At 33.2% G+C, this 24,677-nt stretch overlaps 1 protein-coding gene across 1 annotated transcript; it reads left to right on the top strand.

Annotated features, from left to right (window-relative positions):
* Nucleotides 1-148: 148 nt before the first annotated feature.
* LOC140048102 (uroporphyrinogen-III synthase-like) lies at nucleotides 149-21,496 on the top strand. The gene is made up of 8 exons (XM_072093118.1): nucleotides 149-169; nucleotides 1,504-1,580; nucleotides 5,330-5,510; nucleotides 6,094-6,243; nucleotides 7,430-7,513; nucleotides 8,995-9,080; nucleotides 11,612-11,707; nucleotides 19,937-21,496. The coding sequence occupies exons 2-8, from the start codon at nucleotides 1,518-1,520 to the stop codon at nucleotides 20,048-20,050; spliced, it is 774 nt and encodes a 257-aa protein (XP_071949219.1). The 5' UTR covers nucleotides 149-169; nucleotides 1,504-1,517; the 3' UTR covers nucleotides 20,051-21,496.
* Nucleotides 21,497-24,677: the final 3,181 nt, after the last annotated feature.

Genomic DNA, 24,677 nt, shown 5'->3' with positions numbered 1-24,677 from the left:
AAAATAAAAATAAGCTTTTAATAAATAATTTGTAAGTGCTAAACACTGCAGAATATAACCGATATACTTTAAAAATATTTTTGAATACATATATTTTTTTTAAACGGAAAAAAAGCAGACGCTAATTTTCAAGAAAGGTGTGGAAAATTTGATTTGATTGCTGCTCCTCGTCGTACGTACGATAGTACGCGTCGAACGCAGTACATTTAACCATAGTCAATAGTTGACTATGATTTAACTTTAAAAATTGCAATAACAGCAGTAAGATATTATTAACACTGGTCTAGCCAACTAACTAGTCAGATATTTTGTATAGTCGAGAGAGCTCACTCATCAATCAGTACAGTACACTGGCACTCTATTTCTAATCTAACTCCACTGCTGGTTTTCCCCGACAGGCGGCCTGTCCCTGCCTGCCAAATCTAAAAGCTAGCCTGACCTAACCGGTACTTGTTTGTGCTAGCTTGTGAGTACAGTACATGCTGATAGCCTAGGCCTAGGTAGGCAAGCAGGGTATGGTACCACTGTAAGGGAAGTGACTATCGGCACAGTCAATCTTTTCTATTGGCACGGTCGTAGTTTATGATGTCTCGTTTTATTTTGGTTGTGATTAAAATCAATGTCTAGTTTGTATAAAAAAGCCCTGCTATGATGTAGAAAATGTACTTTGTAATACAATTGTATAACCCACTATACTAATACAACCCCCAGGAGAGGTGCATCATTTGTCCGATGTGCGTCATACCTTATGAATACCATGACACACCCATGCGTAAAAAAGGTGACTTACCTTTATTTAGGTAACCATGATGCACCTATTTTGAAGAACAATTACCATGTTGTTCATGATATGGTGGATGGTAAAGTGACAGATATTGACACACCATTGTTCATTTATTAATTATTATATATTTTTTTATAAAAGAGGGACCCATGACGCACCTCTCCCAATGCATAATTTAAACATCATTCGCTTTTTGGGGGGTTTCGGTTAAATAAACTTGGTATCTGTGTGCGGACGATGTTCGAGTATCCTGCCTAACCATACCCTTTGTACTCAAAGACGATTTTAATAAAGTTAAGCAAAGGTGTACCTATTAGTATTACTGTGGCACTCCATACAAAATTATATTTTATTTCCAAACCCAACCAAAAGCAAAAAGAAATTCGCCAATAACGGGGAATAAGTGTATTTTATCATGACCAAAATAACATGTGATTATTGGTACAGTCAACTACTGCTTTGTGGTTAACTGCCGGTGGTTAACTGTGCTGACTGATATAGTTTAACTTATTTTGTTATGTTTTTCCTACTCAGTTACCGCAGTGAGTTAAAACTCGTAAGGGTTACCTCTTCTCTTAGCGTTTGTTGTCTGTCAAATTTGTTTTTGAATGAGTTAATTGATGTGCTAAGAACAACATAGTTAGGTACGGTAGAGAGTTTCATAGATTCATATTTCGTGTAATTAGCTAACAGATAATATTCGTTCTTCTGTTTTTCAGCAAAGTCAGAGACAATGAAGAAAGTCTTGTTATTGAAAGCCGCAAAAGGAAACATTGAAGATGATATATATGTTCAGGTACAGATTTTAAGTACACCGGCTCATTTGAGACACACCCATCTCACTTGAGACACACCCATCTCATAACAAGAATGAATGACATATATATATGATATATACATGTATACATCACTTGCACTGATGAATGGCTAGTGTTGCCCGAAAGCTCTGCTAACTTTTCTGGCTTTTTTACTTATTGTTTTGATTTAGATTTTCACTTTTTTTGTTGTATCTCCATTGAGATCCAGCCACTGATACCCATAGCTTTGTCATTTTTTCAGTAATTTGCCTTTGGATTCATATATAGATAGAAAGAGATACTGTAAATCAGGGAAGAGTGAAATTACTATTAATATCACTCTTAATTCCCTGCTGTAAATATAATATGAAACACATTTTTTAAATTTTCTACTCGGATTATACTGAATAATTTAAAAACAAATGCAGTCATTGATGACTGAGTGAGTGTCCGAGCGGTTAAGACAGTGGAACCGTTATTACGTAGCCATAACATCGACAAGGGTTCGAGGCTCATTCTCTCCGTGTTCTTGGATAAGGACTAAACCGTAGGTCCAGTTTACACATCTAGCTCATGTGCACTTTAAAACAACTTTCTAAGAAAGATGAGAAGTTTTAAGGTGAATACCGTTATAATGAAATTATTTTATGATTCTGTTGTTAAATCAGTTATGACTCTCTGTTGTAGTATCTGGTATAACGGCCTTACCAATAAGAACAAATACAAACTTTATCGAGTTATAATTATAAGGAAAGCAGATAAAATTATTGATACCAAATCTGAGGATTTAGATAGCATGTATAATGAATTGATGTTGGCTAAAGCCAAAGTCATAATAGGGAGGTTTCGCAACCTTACGAATACACATTTGTGAAACTTTTGAGCTGATCCCCATTTCATATTCGTAAAGCGTATTCGTGTTGACGAATATCACCAGTCATATTCGTAACTACAAAACGAGTATAGTTTTTGATCTATTTTGCACATTTTACATTTGAATCAGGAATGATTCATGATTATAATATAATTATACTTTTATTGAAATGAAAGTAATTTACTAAAGTAATTTACTAAAATGCCAGGTCAATTTTGATAAATAGCAGTTTTTAAAGTCCTCACTCGCCTTGATGTTACGCTAGGCCCAAGCAGCCAAGCACCAAGCAACACGTACCTGCGCTACGCTCAAATTTACGGCAGTCATATTTTGGACAGCGCCCTCAATATTTTGTTGGCATGCGAAACAGATTTTTACTGGCTTACGAAAAACGAATACGTGTGCGTGGCATATCCGATTTCGTTATCGTATTCGTAAGATTGCGAAAACTCCCTATTATCCGATTCTGCCCATCCCTTGCATAGTTCGTTTGTTATGTGCAGATCTGGTAGACTACGTCATCCTTTGACAAAAACAAATAGGTTTAACAACTCCTTTATTCCCTCCTCAATTCGTCTCTTTAACAAACAATTTGTAAGATAATTACTGTAATTACTTTTAATGAACTGTACATAGGCCTACATGTATTTGACTTATATCGAATTGTATTAATGTTTTTATATGGTGTTTTTTATTACGAATGTAACGGGGAGCCGAGTCTCACATTTTATAATTATTATGTGACAATAAAGTATGGCTATGTCTATGTCTACATCTTTCGAGATGAATAGGGCGTGACTTCAGTGTACTAGTACATCACAGCCACTGATCATAACTGGGCCCTCTGGGAGACTAGTCTTTGACTGAAGAGGTCGTCCAGTATAAACAAATACAAATATTTCAACTTTTAACTGAATTCTACATTCAAATTTTGTTTATAATGCAATTATAACTGCTTTATAACAGTTTAATTTGCATAAATGTATATCGAGGAACCTTTTATAGTTTTCCATCATTTTGAAGCTATTTACTTGGAATCTACAGCGTCATTCAATTCAAATTTATCTCAACTCATGTGGTTATTGTTCCTTTACCATGAATAGAATTTGTATAATTTCGTTTCTTTTTGTGAATTTATTTTTTGATATATTTTTAGCATTAATTTAAACTGATAATGACAGGGCCTCATATGATATCCATCAGTATGGTATAAATAAACACAAAACACCTAGATGATGTGTTTACGATCAACAAGTGAAGCCGCACACAGCTAGGCTTGTCATTTCTTTTGATATTAGTAAAACGCAACAAAGGCATGAGAAGCGGTCCTCTGGGGTGAACGCCAGTATCAACTTCTGATTATATTGACTAACACTTGTATCTATTACGATTTTGTTGCCCAAACCGTGTCTTATGTGTCACGCCTCCAGGCAACAAGTTCTTGCTTTTAGGCAAAATTAAAATTAAGCATTCTCTACTGATGACTTGTATGCTAAATTTAGAAAGTTCAAACAGAAATAACAAGTTGATTTAAACTGATATTTGATAAAGTTGTTAAAGTCCTGGATTTTGGACTTTTTTTGTGATTTACTATTTCATTATAAATGAAGAAAATATTTCAATTTTAACTGAATTTTACTTTTCTAAAATGGAAACCATTTTTAATTTACTCAAATTTAAATTTTTTTTACCATAGTGTCTATACTGTCATTAGCCATGACACAGGATTAGTTTTTTCTTTAAATCTTGGTTGCACTTTCTTTCTTGCTGTTTTATTTTGATGTAGTTTTTTCTTATTTGTGTATCTCCATTGAAATCCACTGCTATTTTTTAGCCTTTGAATGTGCGTCTAATTTTGTTTTGCCTCTAATGTTGTATATTTCACACAACATGTTATTGTTAATTTTTTCATTTATTTTGTTAAATTTTAAGTTATTATTTGGACGCACCTTTATCATCAAAGTGTGTCACTGTTGTAAAAGTGAAGTTTCCAATAAATTATTGTTATTAACACTTGTCATTAATTATTAGGTATTTCCCCAATATACCTGTATATTATGTAATGTGTTGTCACTGTGTATAAAGTAATGTTAAAGAAATAAGAACCTATCATTGGTGAATTGTACAGGTGTGTTTGAGTGTGCTGGAAGGTCATAGAATGAGTAAATACTTGCGGGATACGGTATAAATTGTCTTAAGTTGATATGAAAATTATCGCACTCTTGATCCCAAATAAGATCACAGCATTTTAGGTCATTACTGACCTGAGGGTGTATCCCAGGAGGTAGATCAGGTAAAGCCGTTTAGCTTTCTTAGACTGTCAAGAAATTAAGCTTCTATGAGAGTATTCAGCTTCCATTTCTTGCGGCATTGTGGAACATGCATCCCCAGCTAGCAGTAAAGTTTGATTTGTTTGTTGGGGTGAGAAAATTGTGTATAAACAGCTACAAGGAATAGCGGCACAATAAAGTGAAATGAATCTGCGTAAAATGAAATTAGGAAAACTGATTTGTTTAGGTAGTGTTAGTACAGCGTAGAGATTTTGCTGAGAAACTTAGTTTTTATTCCTCTAGAGACAATAGACTTTAACCTGCATTTTCACAAATATTGGAAACGTTATTGTATAAAATTGCAAAATCAATGTACATAATAAATATATTTGTACAATACAAACCAACTGTTTACATCTAAATAAAAGACTCTCGTACTAGTACGTACGTGATACAGTCTGTATTGTCATTAGTATTCTACATCTAAATATATAAATGTTAATTTAAAGTTTTATTTTTCATACTTTCAGAGAAATCCCCCTTTCTGTCAAAGTTTAATTCCCGACTGTAAAAACTAAGGTCTTTTCATTTCATTTATTTTCAGACTTTAACATCTGAAGGCTTGTCACCTACGCTTATTCAAGTTCTAAGCTTCAAATTCTTCAACTTAGATCAGTTTTACAAGCAGATTTCTAATCCTGACAATTATGGCGGTATTGTCTTCTCAAGTCCAAGATCTGTAGAAGCATTCACAAAAGCTATTGAGAGTAACTCATCAATACAAGGTAGATTGAGCTTATAATAGCATTTGATGAACTGGCTCTTTGAGAGCAGGGTTGACTCGCACTCATAATTAAGTGTATAGGGTTGACTGGGACTCACAATTGAGTTTAGGGTTGACTCGCACTCAATTGAGTGTAAGGTTGTCTCACACTCAATTGAGTTTACGGTTAACTCAGACTCAATTGAGCAATTGAGATACTGTAGGATTGTCTCACACTCAATTGAGTTTAGGGTTAACTCAGACTCAATTGAGCGATTGAGATACTGTAGGATTGACTCACACTCAATTGAGTTTAGGGTTAACTCAGACTCAATTGAGCGATTGAGATACTGTAGGATTGACTCACACTCAATTGAGTTTAGGATTAACTCAGACTCAATTGAGTTTAGGGTGAACTCGCATTTACTATTGAGTGTATGGTTTACTCACTTGCAATTGAGCTTAGGGCTAATTTACACTTACAATTGAGTTTGAGTTGACTCACACTCAATTGAGTGTAGGGTTGACTCCTACTAAATGGTTGAAAGGTTGACTTTAAACTTTGTTTAAGCAAGCTCTTTTTCATAATTTTTATTACATTGCAGACTGGAAATCTGAGTTTCTTCCCAAATGGTTACCCCTCCCAGCATACGTAGTTGGCAATGCAACAGCTGAACATGTTAAACAACTTGGTTTGGTTCCAGTTGGTGCTGACTCTGGAAATGCACAGAATCTTGTTCAAGTTATCAAGAAAGGTAAAAGTGATAATAATATGCTGTTTAGGGTTACCCTCTTTAAATAAGGTTTAATAACAAAAAATCAAAAATAAATAAAAATAATAAACATTGTCCATAAATCTTTGATTATGCAGCTTGTGTTTGCAACATTGCCCAAAAGAATTTGTTAAAAACTTTAAGGTAGCTTGTTGAAGCCACTTGATTCTCTGAACCGTATCTCCACATAATGACACCCTGTCCATTGTCTAGGCAAATTCTATAATACAGGATCACATGTGATAAATATGTTAGAATTAGGATTATGACATATGATACAGTGTAAACACATGATACATATGTGACACTGTGTTTTAGAATTTGCCTATGATGCTAGACAAATTATAAATACAGCACCTACTAGAATTGGCTACTTGTTGAAGAAACTTTCTCTTCAGAATTATTTAATTATTGAAGCAGTACAAATGGAACTGTACAAAACAAACAGTTAATACTTGAACCTACAAACCAGCTTTTTATCATCACTGTGTAACTACAGGCACCAGCTGACATTTCTTGGCCCTCGTTGGTTATTTTTATCAAATTTCCAAATGTAGATGTCCAAATATAATTTTCAGAGGTTAAAAGTTCACAAAATTTTAAATGGTTGTATATCGTTACAAAAACATATTTATGTTTATATAACTTGCACAGTAGTAATTACTCCCCCCCCCCCCTTACATGTTGGGATATTCTTACTTAAATTTCTTTTGAAACATTTAAATCCTCTTTATTTCTTCATAGTAACTGGATCTGTTGCTTGTGCATATTTTGTCATCTATGTTACAGCAATTTATTGTCATTCAAAACGGCAACAAGTCTCTCTCTCTCTATATATATATATATAAACATCACAGGCACAGAATAAATTCTAAACCGCCCGGTGATATACTAAAATTTAAATAATTATTTTGAAACGATAAGATGAGGAAACCAAGACTTAAACCCGGAACCTTCTGCTTGATATGCAGATGTCCTAACCATTATACCACTGGGGCTTTCATGGTATTGTTTAAATTTGATTGGATAGCGACACCTTCATGACCCAACTAAATGCCCCTTAATAGGGGAGATTATCCATAATGAAGATTTAATTAATTATATATTATATTTATTAATTAGTTAATATTAGCATTCAATACCAATTTATCCATTTAATTTGTTCTAGGTACATTACCTGGTGGTTTACCACTTGTGTTTCCATGCGGTAACCTTCGCCGAGAAACTATACCAAGTTCGTTGGACGAAGAAGGTATGTCATATTACTTTTAAACATTAGTTTTTTTGTCAGCTGTTTGAACGACTTCTGATTTCTTTAAAGGACAACACATTATAGCCTTAGGCTATCTTTAAATTTCACATGCGAAACCAGTCTGATTGGATAAAATTAAAATAAAGAAGATAATAAAAGGTGAATGTCACTGCATGATGTACAAAACCTGACCTACTCCCACTGACTCTGAAAACTACCCCAGATAGTTCCGGAAACCTACCTCATAGCATCACTAAGGTTGAGGGAATACTAATTCTACACTGAAACTAAAAGTTGGAGGATACGTAATTGCACCTTATTTGCTATAGAATTCCCCTTATTATTATGACTGTCCCGTTAATTAATTGCACTTGTGTAGTAAATACTATATTACATGAGTTGATATCTCATGGATCGAGACCCTGCTATATGTGTCCGTTGAAGGTTATATTGTCGCATCATGTTAACTACAATAGATGATAGACCTACATAATGTTGAAATGCCAAATTACATTAATATGATTGTAATAGATACTTTCATGTGCAATGTTTAGAAATAGCATGAATAATGTGATGCAAAATGTTACATTTTGTACTGCAGGGACCTTTCTGTTTTAGTACGTGGCATTTGAAAGTAATGAGCGCATGCCCAAAAACCTTATTTAGGTAAATGATTCCATGGCGGAGTAGAAGCTACCATACTGGACATGAAATGTGAAAGGGCAATCAATGTATTATTATATAGTGTATGTAGAAAATTGCCTACCAATACCAACTCCTCACCAAAACCAACTCCACACCAATACCAATCTACACCAAAACCAATACCAACTCCCACCAATACCATAGAAATATTATATTTCAATATAGGGCAATATAATATTTCTATACCATTACCAATTCCTCGCCAAAACCAATACCAACTCCCACCAATACCATAGAAATATTATAGTTCACTATAATATTTCTACACCAATATCAACTCCCCACCAATACCAACTCCCAACCAAAACCATTCCTGTCAATACCAGCTTGACCACCAAAACCAATACCCACTCTCCATCAATACCAATACCAACTCACCATCAATACAAATACCAACTCCCCACCAATACCAACTCCTCACCCACCAATACCAATACCAGCTCCCTATCAATACCAATACCAACTCGCCACCAAAACCAATACCAACTCCCCACCAATACCAATACCAACTCCCTATCAATACCAATACCAACTCGCCACCAAAACCAATACCAACTCCCCACCAATACCAACTCACCATCAATACAAATACCAACTCCCCACCAATACCAACTCCTCACCCACCAATACCAATACCAACTCCCTATCAATACCAATACTAACTCGCCACCAATACCAATACCAAACTCCCCACCAATACCAAGTTACAAATTGATCAAAATCATTTATTTGTAGTTGTTGTACATCTAGCAATTGTAGCTTTTGTTGTCTTTCAGGAATAAAGTTTGAATCTTTGACAGTGTACGAGTCAATGGCACATCCTATGATTAATGAATCTCTTAGTAATTTTATACAAAATCAAGTAAGTGTTAATTCCATCATTGTATCAGTTTGAATCATCACAATCCACTTTTATATTTTTATTTAGGCTTGCTGTGCCCTTCATCCTCTAATTCCCTTATTTTTATTTAGGCTCACCTAACAATTTCCCCAATTCACAATGGACATGTTTTGTTGTTTGTATCAAAACAAAAGGTTTATTTTTATCTATTTATTTTGAATCTAAATAAAATGTCAATGTCACCTTTACCCAGGTGTTTTACTAAATTTGAATTTAGTGCCAAATGACTTCAAAAATAGAACAAAACCTGATAGCACGACAGCATTGATACATGTGCTTTAATGGACCACCGCAATGAATATAAACACATTTTAATTTTAGACCAATTAATGCCATTCTCACAAGGCATTAATGTGACTTTTGTAGCACAGGTATAAGTTATCACTTTCCCAGGTCATGCTGACAGAAGACGCTGTAGGGCCTCAGGTGGCAAAATATTAAACTTATATCTACCATTAATGTGAAACTATCACTTTCCATCTAAGATGACAGAACACCTATGAAACTGGAATCATTATCCTTAAGGGGCAAAACATACATTAATGTTACATCTACATTTCGGTAGGTCTACATCATTTCAAGGTGACATAAAAATGTAATATGTAATACATAACACACAATAATGTACAATTGCCAGTAAATTCCATGTTGCTTGTCACATAAAATGAGGGAAAGTGGGTTAAGTGATTCTAACCATGTTTGATTTATTTCTAAATAATGCACTTTTGTAATAATACCATAATTAAATACCATATGTAAGTCAATCACACCCCTAATTTAGGCTAAATTTAGAAACAATACTAAAGCTTGGTCTACACTATCAAACTAGTTTTTTAAAAAAATGTGATATCCCCAAATATGGGAGTGATATGCCCAAATATGGTAGTGATATGCCCAAATATGGTAGTGATATGACATCATCATGTCCATATATGGGCACATCACATTCATTTTTTGTCACATAAATACTTATGGTAAATGCAATCCAAGTATAATGCCATGTTAATAGAATAATAATAGATAGATTTATATAGTGCTAATAAACGATGTCTCTTTGCGCTCGACAATAAAGAGAAAGAGTAAAAAACAAAAGGAATAGAACAAAAGGAAAAAAACACCAAGCTAGCACCCAAACCAGAGTATAGGGATACACCATCACCGCTAACTGGGGATCAGTATGTAAGAACCCCAGTTCGCATCGGTTAAGTCTTGATCTTTCCAGGGATCCGGTTCAAGTATAATCTCACCCCTAATTTTCAGCAAATTTTGTACAGTCCCTTGGATGCTTGGTCAGTGATTCACACAATGAGCATCCATCTTGAATAGAAAGATTTTATGAAATGAATGTGAAATTGATTAATGTTCTAAACTAAGGAAAGTATACACAAATATTATAGTGTATACAATATTTTAGGTTACATCAAATAGTAACATAATTTTGTTGAAGGATAAAATTAAAAGATGGAGTCTTGTCTCATTACGATCCTTAACTAAAAAGAAGAAAAAAAAAACCACATTAATAATATAAAGAACAAATATTGATCGGGTTGAACCTCTCATTGCAAGAAAGTTCATTTTAAAGAATATATTATTATTCAATAATTAAACCGATTATCAATATTATATTATGGATATTATTATTTTAATGAGATTACCATGTTTTATTATTATTATTTTAATTAAATTATATGAATCCTAAAACAACCATAAAGTTGTGAATAGGTACTGGTTCCTTTAACTACCACAGCGACTGTAGCAGCTATGCAATTTGACATGGAACCTAATTAATAAAGACACACGTTAGTAGTTTACACCAGCTGGTTGTCATCTTTTCAAAGTCGGTCATACCATTTTGAAACGTTTAAGATATTTTTAGGAGCAAAATTTCCTAAAATAAACTTAACGTCTATTTGATTACATTTCTGATTTATTTTATACAAGAAACATAATTATTGAAATTTAATACATGAAGTTTTTTTTGTATATATAATCTTTATCCTTCATCGTTTGTTAAGCTCTGTCTACACTATCAAATAAGTTTGACAAAAAAAGTGTGATGTGCCCAAATATGGAAGTGATATGCTCAAATGTGGTAGTGATATGACATCATGTCCATATATGGGCACATTTTGATAGTTTGTAAATTAATCAAGCAATGTACTAAATCCAAAATAATTTATATTATGTATCATAAAGTTCAAAATACTGTACTTTTTCAAATTATTTTTACCACTGCCAGGCAGGTGTTTGTTTTGTGTTATATTTTCACGATTTTTACATTTGGTTGAGAGTCACTTTATTTATTTAAAAAAGTGTGGTTATTTTGTATCATGTACTAAAAAAAGAAATTTGATTTTAGAATAATTTCATTTTTGCTGTTTTTTTTTAAAATTTGTCTGTAGTTTTTTTTCTGGTCATACTGTTGCAGAAGATACTCAGACTTAAATATATTATAATTTTAATGAGTTCCTAATGTTTTTTCCTTTTTTTAGGGTGTTCCAGATTATATTGTATTTTTCAGTCCATCAGGGGTCCGGTTCTCACATCAATCTGTTTTATCATGTATTACTGCAATAGACAGAGTTCAGGTAAGTTCAATCTCAACCAGATTTAAACTTTTACAACATCAGACATTATTATTATTATTGAAAAGGCCATTTACCTACCTGTGTAGGCCTATATAGAGTATGTATAAAAAGAAAATAATTGTCTAAGTGGTTTTTAAAAAGTTCCCATCATCACCAAGCCATATAAAGTGTCATTGACCGAACACAGTTAAAATCTATTTAACTAAACTAAAACTATGTTACAAGAAAAATTTTGAAATGTTATCCAAATTAGATTTTATGCATAAAAGTCCTTATAAACGGTGCATTTAATTGAAAATACTACTAATATAACTCAAACTATTTTTTATTGTTGTGGGATTTGGAGAGCAACTAATTCGGCGTAAAACTTAAATTATCGACTAATTGAGATCCCAGACACTATAATTGAATTGTTCCCCGTTGCCTCGTACGTACTAAAAGTTCGTTGATACAAAGAATCTGTACTACTTTGTTTATATGGCGAGTCTCTGGGGAACGAGGGTGTTTGATTGTAGTCTGCTGCCCTCTATGGCATTTCTTCGTTATTGTTGGATTGTGAGAACTATTATTATGATAATAAAATCTTTATCTTGTAACGGAAGTTCATTCACGAGCACATTTATTTTTTCACGAGGCTGTATAAAAAACATTAACTTGCAACAAACAAACAGTTTTATCATTAAATAGTTTTATGAATAGACAGTTGTAACATTACTAGTGTAACATTAGATAGTTGCAACATTAACAAGTTACACCATTGACAAGTTACACCATTAACAAGTTACAGCATTAACAAGTTACAAAATTAACAAGTTACACCATTAACAAGTTACAACATTAAAAAGTTACAACATTAACAAGTTACAACATTAACAAGTTACACCATTAACAAGTTACACTATTAACAAGTTACACTATTAACAAGTTACACTATTAACAAGTTACACAATCATATAGCACACTTTAAAAGTTACACTATTAACAAGTTACAACATCACTAGTTACAACATTAACAAGTTACACCATTAACAAGTTACAACATCACTAGTTACAACATTACCCAGTTACACCATTAACAAGTTACACTATTAACAAGTTACAGTATTAACAAGTTACAACATTACTAGTTACAACATTAACCAGTTACAGCATTAACAAGTTACAGCATTAACAAGTTACAGCATTCACAAGTTACAGTATTAACAAGTTACAACATTACTAGTTACAACATTACTAGTTACAACATTAACAAGTTACAACATTAACAAGTTACAGCATTAACAAGTTACAGCATTAACAAGTTACAGCATTAACAATTTACAGCATTAACAAGTTACAGCATTAACAAGTTACAGCATTAACAAGCATTAATTAATGCTGTAACAAGTTACAATATTACTAGTTACAACATTACTAGTTACAACATTAACATTATACCTGATACCTGACCAACATTTGTGGAAACGGAATAACAAGGCAATAACCTACTATTACCCAATATCAGCAGATCAAATTCAATATAAAATTATTCTAACCATTTAACCTTCAAACAAAATATTGCATTGCATGAAATATTTTGTTAAATTTAATTTTCTCAATATTGAATTCTCTTGGCACTGGATTTGTAACATCACATACTCATGTTGCAATGTCCATGCTTGGTCGAAATAAAAGTTCCGTGTTTGTGAAAGCATACCAGATATCAGAATTCTTATTAGATTTGATGAAATATGTAATTTTGTGATGTTTGAAATGGTTGGGAGTCAAATAAAGTTCAACTCTCACTTTTGAAGTAACCACAAGTTGTTGTAGTGTGCATGCCAGGTGTAGTTGTAGTGTAGCAACTGGTTACGCTCCCTTTAGGCTGGGTTAGAACGTGACTAGTACCATCCTCTTTTATACTCAAAGGAGTTTATGGCCGATATTCATCTTGTGTTGTACAAAACACGTCTCAAATTTTATTAGATATGATATTTGTTTTCATTAGTTACTAAGAAAGTCATCATTTTACCACTTTCAACTGTGAACCAACTCAAACGGTATTACTGGTATGCGTTTGTTTTAAAATACTATTAGCAATGCACATTCATGATCCGAATTCATACATTGTACAAAAATAACACTAGTTATCTATCCAATGGATGGGCACCATCTGGAGTGACCTCTCTGCAACCTGATTTTGATGTAGTGAAAATGGCAAAAGAAATCTCATACTGAGTACAATATTTTTTTTTTTAAATTGGCATTATAATTATACAATACAGTAGACTTGTATATATACAGTAGAACTCCTTTCACCCCAAAAGGGAAGACTTCTGTGAAATTAATTTTAATTTTACACACGGTCAACCCCTATTTAGCTGCAGTAGCGTAGAGCCTATGATCGCTCACTGGCTAAACCCAGGGGCCCTTGAGCTTGTGGGGGCCCCCAGAGCAGTGCCCAGAGGATAAAACCGGCATTATAATATGTCAAGAAAGGCTAAAAACTTCTGATGCCTCCAGCGTTGTAGGTCCACTTAGGGTTTGTAATCCAGAGGCCTCTGCATTATGCCACTATTCAGCTGACACTTGGTTGGATCCTGAAGGTGCCCCTTAATTATAATTAGAGGTTTTACTCAGATATACAGTATATTAAGGACAACAAATTTGTTTTACTATTGCTACTTCCTTGTTGACATTTTAAATGACAATAAATTGTTGTAACATACCGTATATTTTGGTGTATAAGTCGCACTTTTGACACGCAAATTTGACCTCTAAATTAAGGGTGCGTCTTATACACCCAACATAAATGCCTCACCACACAGATTGTACATATAGGCCTAGGCTATCGTCACCTCGTTGCAGATATGACAAAATATATTATTACAATAATATTGATTACAATTTAAAAAAAACATTGTTTTGATGAAATATAAGGTGCGTCTTATACACCGACGATATAAAAAATACCGATATTTTACTCTCAGTTAGGGGGTGCGTCTTATACACAGGTGCGACTTATACACCGAAATATACAGTAGATGAAAACAAAACATGTACAATCAACAGATCTAGTTACTATGAACAAATAACAGATAAGAAGATATAAATATTTCAAAAGAAAGTTAACAATATCCAGAAAGAAAAATATTTGATAGATGTACTGTAATTTATGAATATTATGTTGTATTTTGTTGTCTCCCATCATCCTCCTGCTCCTTGCGTTATACATGCTCAGTTTGAAGGTGACTTTTATTCCTCTAACTGTAGTTAAGTTAAATTAATTACTTAATAATATGCTTTGATGTATTTTGTGAATTTGAACAATTTATTATCAATTGATTAATAGAAAAGTGTTTATAGACAAAATCAGATAGAAGTGTTAACATAACATTGTAAAATATATAAAAAAAGTTGTCTCTATCGTGAATAGTTTGCCCTTATAACCTGTGTGGGATTTGGTCTATTAACAACACTATGCTCTATTTAAGTCCTGGTGACTCTTCTATTGACACATATTGTCGTTTGCCCCTGCGGTTCCCCCTGCTGGGTCAATTTAACCCCTCTGATTCTTACTGGTCACTGATCCTAGTTGACTTGATTACAGCATTTTCATTTAATTTGGTCCTGTTCACCTTTTTATAAATTTCATTAAAGGTGATTTGTTTGATGCCCGGGAGAGGTGTCTGAAAGCGTAGAGTTCAAAAAGTTCAGGAGATTTCTAGTCCACTAGCAATTTCTACAAATTTAGCAGGTTCTACATTACCAAACACTATCTAATATGTTGTTATCGCATCGAATCTAAACAGAACATTTTTGTTGATGGGGTGAAAATATTTGATACTAAGTTTGGATAAATCTTTCAATTGTAATATGTAATCAAAACTTTTTCAATTTCAATTCACGATGTTGTTCATGTTTTGTTTCACCAGATTTAGCACTCTAATTTGCATTGGGCTGCTCATATTCTGGGCCCCTTAAGCTCTGGGGTCCCTGGGATTAGCCATTACGCCAATGTCAATTATGAACTTCCCTCCCATCCTTATCCTCATCTACCCTTGAACTAAACAATCCCCTGGGGTATGTTTCCATTTGGTGGTCTTTCTGTGACTGTTCCCTGACCCTCACTAAATCAAGGCAAATTGTCACCGTCCCTAACCACTTATTATAAACCCCACAACTTGAACTCAAACACTTAAACCAGCATTCAATTATCATCTTGTGGTTCCGTTCCAATAGCCTTGAGACAAAACAGTAAAAATTGTAGAGTCTGCTATATAATTTACTTTATGTACTACAAACAAGTTTTGTTGTTATAACACAGTTAATTTCAGAATATAAAAGGTTTTAAACAGCCTCCGGTAAAACTTACACAGCAACTCGGTTTATAAAATGCCTAATTTTGTTTAATTGTAAAGCAGAGATTGAACAGTTTTTTCAGTATAACCAGGAAAGAGTGGTATTGTGAAATTTCAATCTTACTCTTCCCTGTTTTAACTGTTTGAAAGTCTAAAAATGTAAATTAATAAATTAATAAATATGATATTTTTAATATTAATAGTTTTAACTAATTATAATCTGGTAATTTTTAAGGTGTAATTACATTACATTTGTTGATCATAAAATCAAATTTTGATCGTTCGTTATATTTCAAAATGCATCAAACAAACACGTTTGGCAGAAAGCCATAGATGAACAAAATGGAAATTGTTTTCATTAGTGTATGGGAACAAAATTAGCTGTATCTAGGGAACTATTGAAATAAAATATTTGGGTTAAGCAAGAGTACATATTTCAATATCTCAATCAATCGGCGGCGGCCCACACATTTTCCTTTTTCTTGCATCGTAAATTTTAAATTAGGAGGGCCTATTGATATATTAAAAGTACATCTTCAAATATCTAATTCAACTTCCTCTTTTTTAAATCATTAAATTAAATATAAATTTTAATGCAAACTTAAAATAACTCAAATTTACCCATTGATACTCCTGAGTATTGGAAGGTAGATGAAGTACTACTACTCAAGGCCACAGACATTTGTTCCAACATATGAATGATGTTTACATTTGCATTAAGTTCATCATCAATTGTGCTATGATAGATTGGACCAATGAGTGAAGAGTATTACAGATTCAAAGTACGTCAGTACTCGGTTTTAAACTTAAGATATTGTACTATTTCATTCTCCCAGGATTCTATCCTCCTCCCCCTTACCAACAAAGTCCAATATCTTGGCAAACAAATTCTAGAAAACGGATGTTATGTACTTGCACCTTAAACCGCAGTAAAGTCAGCCAAATACAGTTTGGCTCTAGGGTACAATTAAAATCATTCTGATTGGGGTAAAAAGTACATCTTTAATAATTGGCGACCCCCTTGTTTTTAAAGTTGGGTTTCAAATACGAGTTCAAAATATCGTTTTTCTTCATATCTAGGTTTCTTGGCCAAAATCTATAAAAAAATAATAATTACAAGGTTATAAAAAATTCCAAACATTTTTCAAGAAACATGAATATTCCATCTAAATTCCATGAATCTACTACACCTTGAATTTTAAAACATATTTAAACAGTTACATATAGGTATTATAATGACTTATATAACACATGGAGTCCACTCCTTTAGCTGGGCATTGCCCGACTAACAAAATGCGGATTTGATATTTTAGAAAGATAGTACATTTGTATTTATAATTACAGTACTGTTGTTAATTTCTAATTTTGAATTGACAACATTTTTTTCAGTGCATAATATAAGTTACAACTATACCTATATTCATTCTCTGTAGATGAAATGCTTTTTATAATGTATTGAGTTGCAATAGAATTCTTGTCTTTATATTGTGTACGCTAATTGTACTCTCAGTGGTCTGTTGGTAACTTTTAACGATGTATTATATATGTGGCTTTTTAGTTCTTTGTTTATCTTTCATATAATTTAGGTTTGCCAATTGATCTTTTAACTTTCTTTAAAAATTCTGTCAAAGCTAATTTGGTATCCATCCACCGCATAGGTATGCCCTGTCTATAAATGAGTATCACTTAAGTCAAATAAATATTTAATATCAATTAGATAATGTTTTTTTCAAAATTGTAAATGTTTCTCTTGAAACTGGAATCTAGGATTGCTATAGTAATAAGAAAACTATCGGCTGTAGACTTAAGTTGTATACCTCATCATCATGTAATATTCAACTATTTCAATCTGCTGTCGGGATCTGTAAAGTGAAGGGGAGGGGAGAGAAGAGGTTGTAATAGTTCATAAAGGGCCACAGATTGTAAACATTGTTCATTCACCCTTTTAGGGTGCTGATTGACGAACCTGTATAGTGTAGTAATAATTACTTTAACAGTTGCTATACCTTGTACTTTATTATTTCTTAGAAACAAGGGTTTTCTATTTGAACCCACTGGCTACAAGTTTGTGTCCTTTTATTTATTCATTAATCTTGATTGCATTGTACTGTAGCATCAAATCCTAGATACATTTATACTCAGTACACACAACCAGTATTCTTACAAGGGGGTTGGTGGGTGCATAACACAAAAGGAAATAAATTGAGCTAGACTACATGCCTAATAACCCTCACTTCCGCTGCTGGTCTTTAGTTTGAAAAGGACATTTCAGAAAAAAGGGACATTTTTCAAATCTTCAAGCTGTCCCTGGCTAACTTGGTAAACCATTCATTTCAGGTAGAAAGTTATAAGGAATGTATGTGCAATACCTATAGAATAACATACGTTAGACCATTTAAAACATTACATTTTGACCAGCATTGAACTCTTCTCACAACTGCCCTACAGATTTAGCATTATGCCAAAGATTGTAAGAAGTCGTGCCATGATGATGCAGATTATAGCAATAGTATGGGGAAAGAAATCAATTTCTTTAGGTATAAAAACTTGCCACGCAAAGTGTTTTTTTAAATACTTACTGTCTATTGTATCAGTTTCCTAATCGGTATTTGCTAATTATTTCTCAAGTGGCATTTTAATATTATCCTAGTCACGCAATATTTAAATGCATTCAACTTCGGAAAGAGAAAATTGAAAAATAAATTAATTTCTAATCCTCCAGTAGAAGATTATGTTGGCTCTTTATTCGTCCATGTTTTCTTTTGGTTGCCAAGTTTTATGTAATTTTCTCTGATCTTAAATCTTATGATATATTTATACGTACAAAACAAGATTTTAAAAGTATGGAATATTAGTGTAGGTTTATAATAACTTTCCTTTTCCCTGAAAGATCCTTGGTTCAAATCATTTGTTAGAATACAAAACCAGCTCTGTTTGGAACCACCTTCTGTGTGAACCTTCTGTACCCTCAGTGTGAAACCACCCTCAGTGTGAAACCACGTCTCTGTGTGAAACCACCCTCTGTGGGAACCTACTGCACCCTCAGTGTGAAACCACCCTCAATGTGAAACCACCCTCAGTGTGAAACCACCCTCTGTGTGAACCTACTGTACCCTCAGTGTGAAGCCATCCTCTGTGTGAAAACCTTCTGTGTGAACCTACATTGGGTTGGGTTTGCTTTAGTTATTGTCATACATGACGTGTAGTGTGACATGTCAATCATTATAATTATAATTCTATTCTATACAACCATTTTTACCACAAGTGCAAATTATAGCATAGTTAATCTTAATCTCCTAAATCTATTTTAAGTGCAAATTCAGGTCTGGTATGTTCTGTTACCAATATGTTCATATGTCATAGTTTGTGACGTGTATTGTCTAAAATGTCATTTACAATACAGTAGCTCACTTATATCAATTTAGGAAGCAAGTTACCCGTTTTCCTCCCTACACAGGTTTGAAGTACAATACCTTTATTTAGGTTTTATTCTTATGTGAAAGGTTAATTCCCCCAATAAAGGAGGTGTACACTTATATAACAATCGCTTTTAAAATGGGAAACGTATAAAACAGAGTAGTTATTGTTTATTGATGGTTACAAGATTCTATGGAGACACTTGTTCAATTGTACGATTTGTGAACGTGAATGGAAAGAAACTTGGATGTATTGTATCACTGGGTTCTATTCATTGGCTAAAGTTATAAATAAACATGATCAGTCATCTCTGGTTGCTTCAACTTAAATCCTATGACATCCTATATCTTTTTGTTAGCAAACTATCTATTTAATTTGTATTTTTATATTTAATGGATTTACTAATATAACATGGTTTTCGTTCCTTCTTAAATAAATAATAAGTGTTATTTTTATATATATTGTTGTACAGATGATTGCGATTGGTCCAACAACAAAGGTAGCAATGGAGAAGATTGGTTATGTCGTCGCCGGTGTGGCAGAAAGTCCCGATTCTGAGTCTTTGATAAATATATTACGTAGGTGATGTAAATAGAACTTTTATGCCTTGAAATGTATAAATTGTATATAGTTAAAGAGATAATGAAGAGATACAGTTCTATGGTGAAGGAAGAAGAAAGAAGGATAGGCTATATTGGATGTCACCTTTAATGGCACAAGGGCAGAATTTAGAGTCCATGCAGCGGCAGAAAAATCAGGTACTGTATGATAGATAACAAATGTTTTTCTCTATAAACATTTAAATGTGGAAAACTTTTCAGACAAATGCTTAATATCTTCTGAAATCTTCATAATATTGGGAGTTTCTCAGTAAAATGTTAAAATACTGTATGTCTCTTCAACAAATGCTTCAAATCTTAAGAATTCCTTGCTTAAAAGCTCTTCTTCAACAAATGCTCCATATCGTCTGAAATCCTATCATTTCTCAAATTTATTTTTTTTAAATTTATTTATTCAATTTCTGCCATATACATAAACAAAGAAGACAAAACAATTATAAAAGGAGGCACGGAAAGACCAAACAGGTGCTAAACACCTATGCTAGTTGGTCAACCCAGAACAGAGAAAAATAAATATATTACGTTCTACAATAAAAGCATCGACAAGAAAGCGACCAACTACACACATTTTCAATATCAAAATTATTAAAAAATGTTGAAAAGGAAGTCTTTATAAACAAATTATTATTCTCATCTGAAATCCTTCAGAAATTGCTTCCATTTTCTCTGTTTTGTTGTTGAAAAAAAGCACACTTTCAATCATCATCTGCAATGGTTGTGAACCAGCAGAAGATTTTGTCTCAAAAAGTTTATCAAATTGTCTTGCCACCTTATTATTCTTTTATTTATACAAGATACATTTTACAAATGTAAACAACATAAATAACACAAGAATATATTTAAAAAATCACCGACTGTCAGGAGAATGCAAAAGTAGCTTATAAAGCAATTGTTACCAATTAGTTTTCTTACCTCCAATTAATCGCTACAAAGGCGGAAAAACAACTGACCAAAATCAGTTGAAAATAACCATGTTTTTAAGGAATTATCTGTAATCTAATATTTGTTATTCTCAAGATCAACTAGCTTGTATTGTATTGCATTGGTGGCTTTAAAAAATGTGGTTGTATTATGCCCAAATATGGTAGTAATATGACATCTTCATTTCCATATATGGGCACATCACCTTTTTTTGATAGTGTAGACAGAGCTTTAGGGATATAATACACCATGTTACAACTATACATTCTGTAATGTTGATGCCCCTTTGATGATGCATACAGTATGTTTGTTAGAATTCAATTGTAAATGTAGTTTTAAACATTTAAGATGCAAATACTATCAAATAGTTATTTAAAACATCTAGAAAAATACAAATACCGCATGGTATTTTAACTTTGAACTTCCAAATTGTAACCACTTTTTAAGTTTCTGTATATAAATTCTATATTTTAAGTTCTGTTTTTAATCATAGGCCTACTAATATATAAATGCTAATCTTTAAGAAGAATTCCTATTAATATTTTATATGATAATGGACAAATAAAGCTTTTCAGTCAGTATTCAGTAATACAAGACCACAATTTACATTTGTGGTGTTACCTTTAGCCAAATCTTTGTTCACAATACTAGACTTACTATTTTTGTTTCGCTAAACCACACCATATTGACCATGACCTTATCATTCTGGAAATATAACATTATGTTATCATTCAAACATAATCAGTGACTTTTAAATAAAAGCCTTTAACATCAAAAACAAAGATATACATATAATCTGAAACGTCAATTTATCACTACATAAAATGATATTGAACTTTTGCCAATTTTTTTCCCCGCCACTACTGCATGCCACCCCTCTTCAGACAAAGTAATGAGAACAGATGTGTCTTTTTCTAATAATTTTTTTTTACAATGATGTTTGCCCTTTTTATACATAACATTATTTATTTAATTTAAACCTTGTTTATTTCATTTATTTAAAAAAAAATTAATGTCTTAAGGCTCAAAAAATAGTTTTATTCAATTTCAATATATTCATTCAATACACATTTTTGTTGAAATTGTATATAAAACTATTAAAATTATAGATATATTTGTATTCCATCACAATAAGTGTTAAGATATTTTATGTCATAGAGAGCATGCATGTGCCCAATGGCACGTTTACGATTCAGATATTAACAACCACAGAAGGGCTTGAAATTAAAAGGTCAAATAAGTAACTTTTTTTTCTTAGGCCAATCAATTTGTAAATTATTTTTTAAACAGAAGCAATTTTATTGAAAGATTCATAAAACTAAAATAGGTGATGTTAGAATACTGGGTCAACGAACAGGAGGTCACCGAACCTCATCTGAAATCACGGCTTCTTCTTCATAAATCCATTACAATTGTTATGTACCTTCTTTATAAACATTGATTGTTAGGTTTGGTGGAACCACACACAAGCACAGATACATTAGATGATGGGATATATTAATTCCGCCAATGTTTGTTTGTTTTAAGGACCACCTCATTCTAGATTATTGTTTTATTGGGCCAAACCATTCATTTGTTTTCCCATGTCGTGTGTGTAGTTACACTATTGACAATAGTAATTAAAACATTAACTAGTGAAATTGACAACAAAAATGCAATGTGTTGATAATACCGTATGGAAAGTGGAGATAAAGATAATCCGGTGTCCATTGGATGAAACGTAAAGCCGGCCGTCTTTAATTTAATTTACTTCCAATTGTTACTATATTATTAAACAAAAAGATTAATATACCTGAAATTACGCATACGTAATTAAACTACGCGTAGTAAAAAAGCTTGGTTCCCACTAGGACGCAACACAAGGACGTAGACGCAACGTAAGTGAGTTGACCAATCACAAGCGATTGATTATTCGAACTGTCGGTTGTCATTGGTCAACATGCTTGCGTTGCGTTTACGTCCTTGCGTTGCGTTTACTCCCTTGCCTTGCGTCCTAACGTAACGCAAGGACGTAAACGCAACGCAAGCGTTTTAACCAATGACAAGTGAAGTTATAGACATTTAGCAATCACAAGCGAATAAGCCATCGCTTGTGATTGGTCAATTCACTTGCGTTGCGTTACGTCCTTGCGTTGCGTCGCTAGTGGGAACCACGCTTTAGAGTACTGATGATAAACGTAGCCGTTACGTGAGCTACGCACATTTGTAAATGTCGTGGGGAGTGACATTAAGTAGGTATATGCTTAACTGATACTTATTATAGACCTCGTGTTGTTAATTAAGAGATTAGATTCTTATTTCCACCAAACATCAAATCATGTTCTCCTTCGATCACCTGCATCCGGGTTATATTTTTTCAAACTTGTTCAAACTTTATGTCATGTTGGTACAGTATATAGTAGTTAGGAGCGGTTAACCGCGCCACACAGCGAGTAACGTATTCCAGTGTCAGACATGTCACAACATATATTCCATGGGGGTTAATTATTGTCACAACAAGGCTCGTTGAGGCGTTAGTAATGTTGATTGACGGATGGTTGGGTTAAGACAGTTCACATGGATGGACCGTCATGCTAAAACATTATTTTGAACATTACTACACAGTATTAGTAAATACCCAGTCTGCAAAGAGAATTGGCCTACTTTATATTCCCTTGTTGCTATACAAACTTTAAAAAGTCGCAAAACTTTAATTTGTGGCGGTGTTTTTTTCCCGGCGAAAAATGATGAAATGCAACCTAAAACATTCAACGTAACATTAAACATTCAATGTTCAAATAGATTTACAGCCATCGATTTTTTTTAATATTAGAAAAAAAATTGTGCTTAGTTGGCAAAGATACCATAACTCATCAAAGGTGTTTAACCTCAATTAATGCTTATCACATACCTAATATACACACCTTTAGTTAGCACACCTGGCAAGCAAGGCCACTCTAAAAGAAGAGCGCACAGGTAAATACTGTTTGTATTTGCAATCGGTGTCAACTCACGCATAGAAAACAAAATAGTTTGATTTTTGTCTCACTTTTAGGACGCGCGTGCGTGCTACAGGTGCGCAGAACTTAAATAAATATATTTTAAACTTTAATCTCAATCGAAATATTATTTTCATTGACATTTTAAACACAGAAATGATTATGGTATCAAAAATTACCGGTGTAAAATTGGCATTCAATCCGATCCGATCCGACACGATACAACACTTACAACACGATGGGCCCCGCTACCCGTATTGAATCAGGCCCGTAGCCAGGGGGGTTTTATGGTTCGGGCGAAACTTACAGCGGAACCCCTTTAACCGACTGCGAACCCCCATCCCCGACATGCCAAATACCCTCACCTCATCTCTCTGAACCAAATACGTGCCCCACAGTACAAAAGGTTATTCGTAAATAGAAAAATTTGAATAACTCATACCTTCTGGGGGATGGGGAGCGTGACCCAAATACTTGGTGTCCCATGACACATCCTGGCTACGGTCCTGTTGAAATTTTTTTAAACCGGACATACAAAACTAGATTAAATGACATTTTTGATTGAGTAGTATTCATTAACCTTTCATCATTTTAGGTCATGCAAAATATTCATTTTGGTCAATTATCACATATTCACTCAAATTGATGACGTATGACTGACGTGAAGGAAGGGTGTGTTGAAAAATTATGATGT

This window comes from Antedon mediterranea, chromosome 4, assembly GCF_964355755.1.
Source record: "Antedon mediterranea chromosome 4, ecAntMedi1.1, whole genome shotgun sequence".
In the NCBI taxonomy this organism is placed as follows: Eukaryota; Metazoa; Echinodermata; class Crinoidea; order Comatulida; family Antedonidae; genus Antedon; species Antedon mediterranea.
Note: the sequence above shows the minus strand (reverse complement) of the source record. Positions and strands in the feature narration are given on the sequence as shown.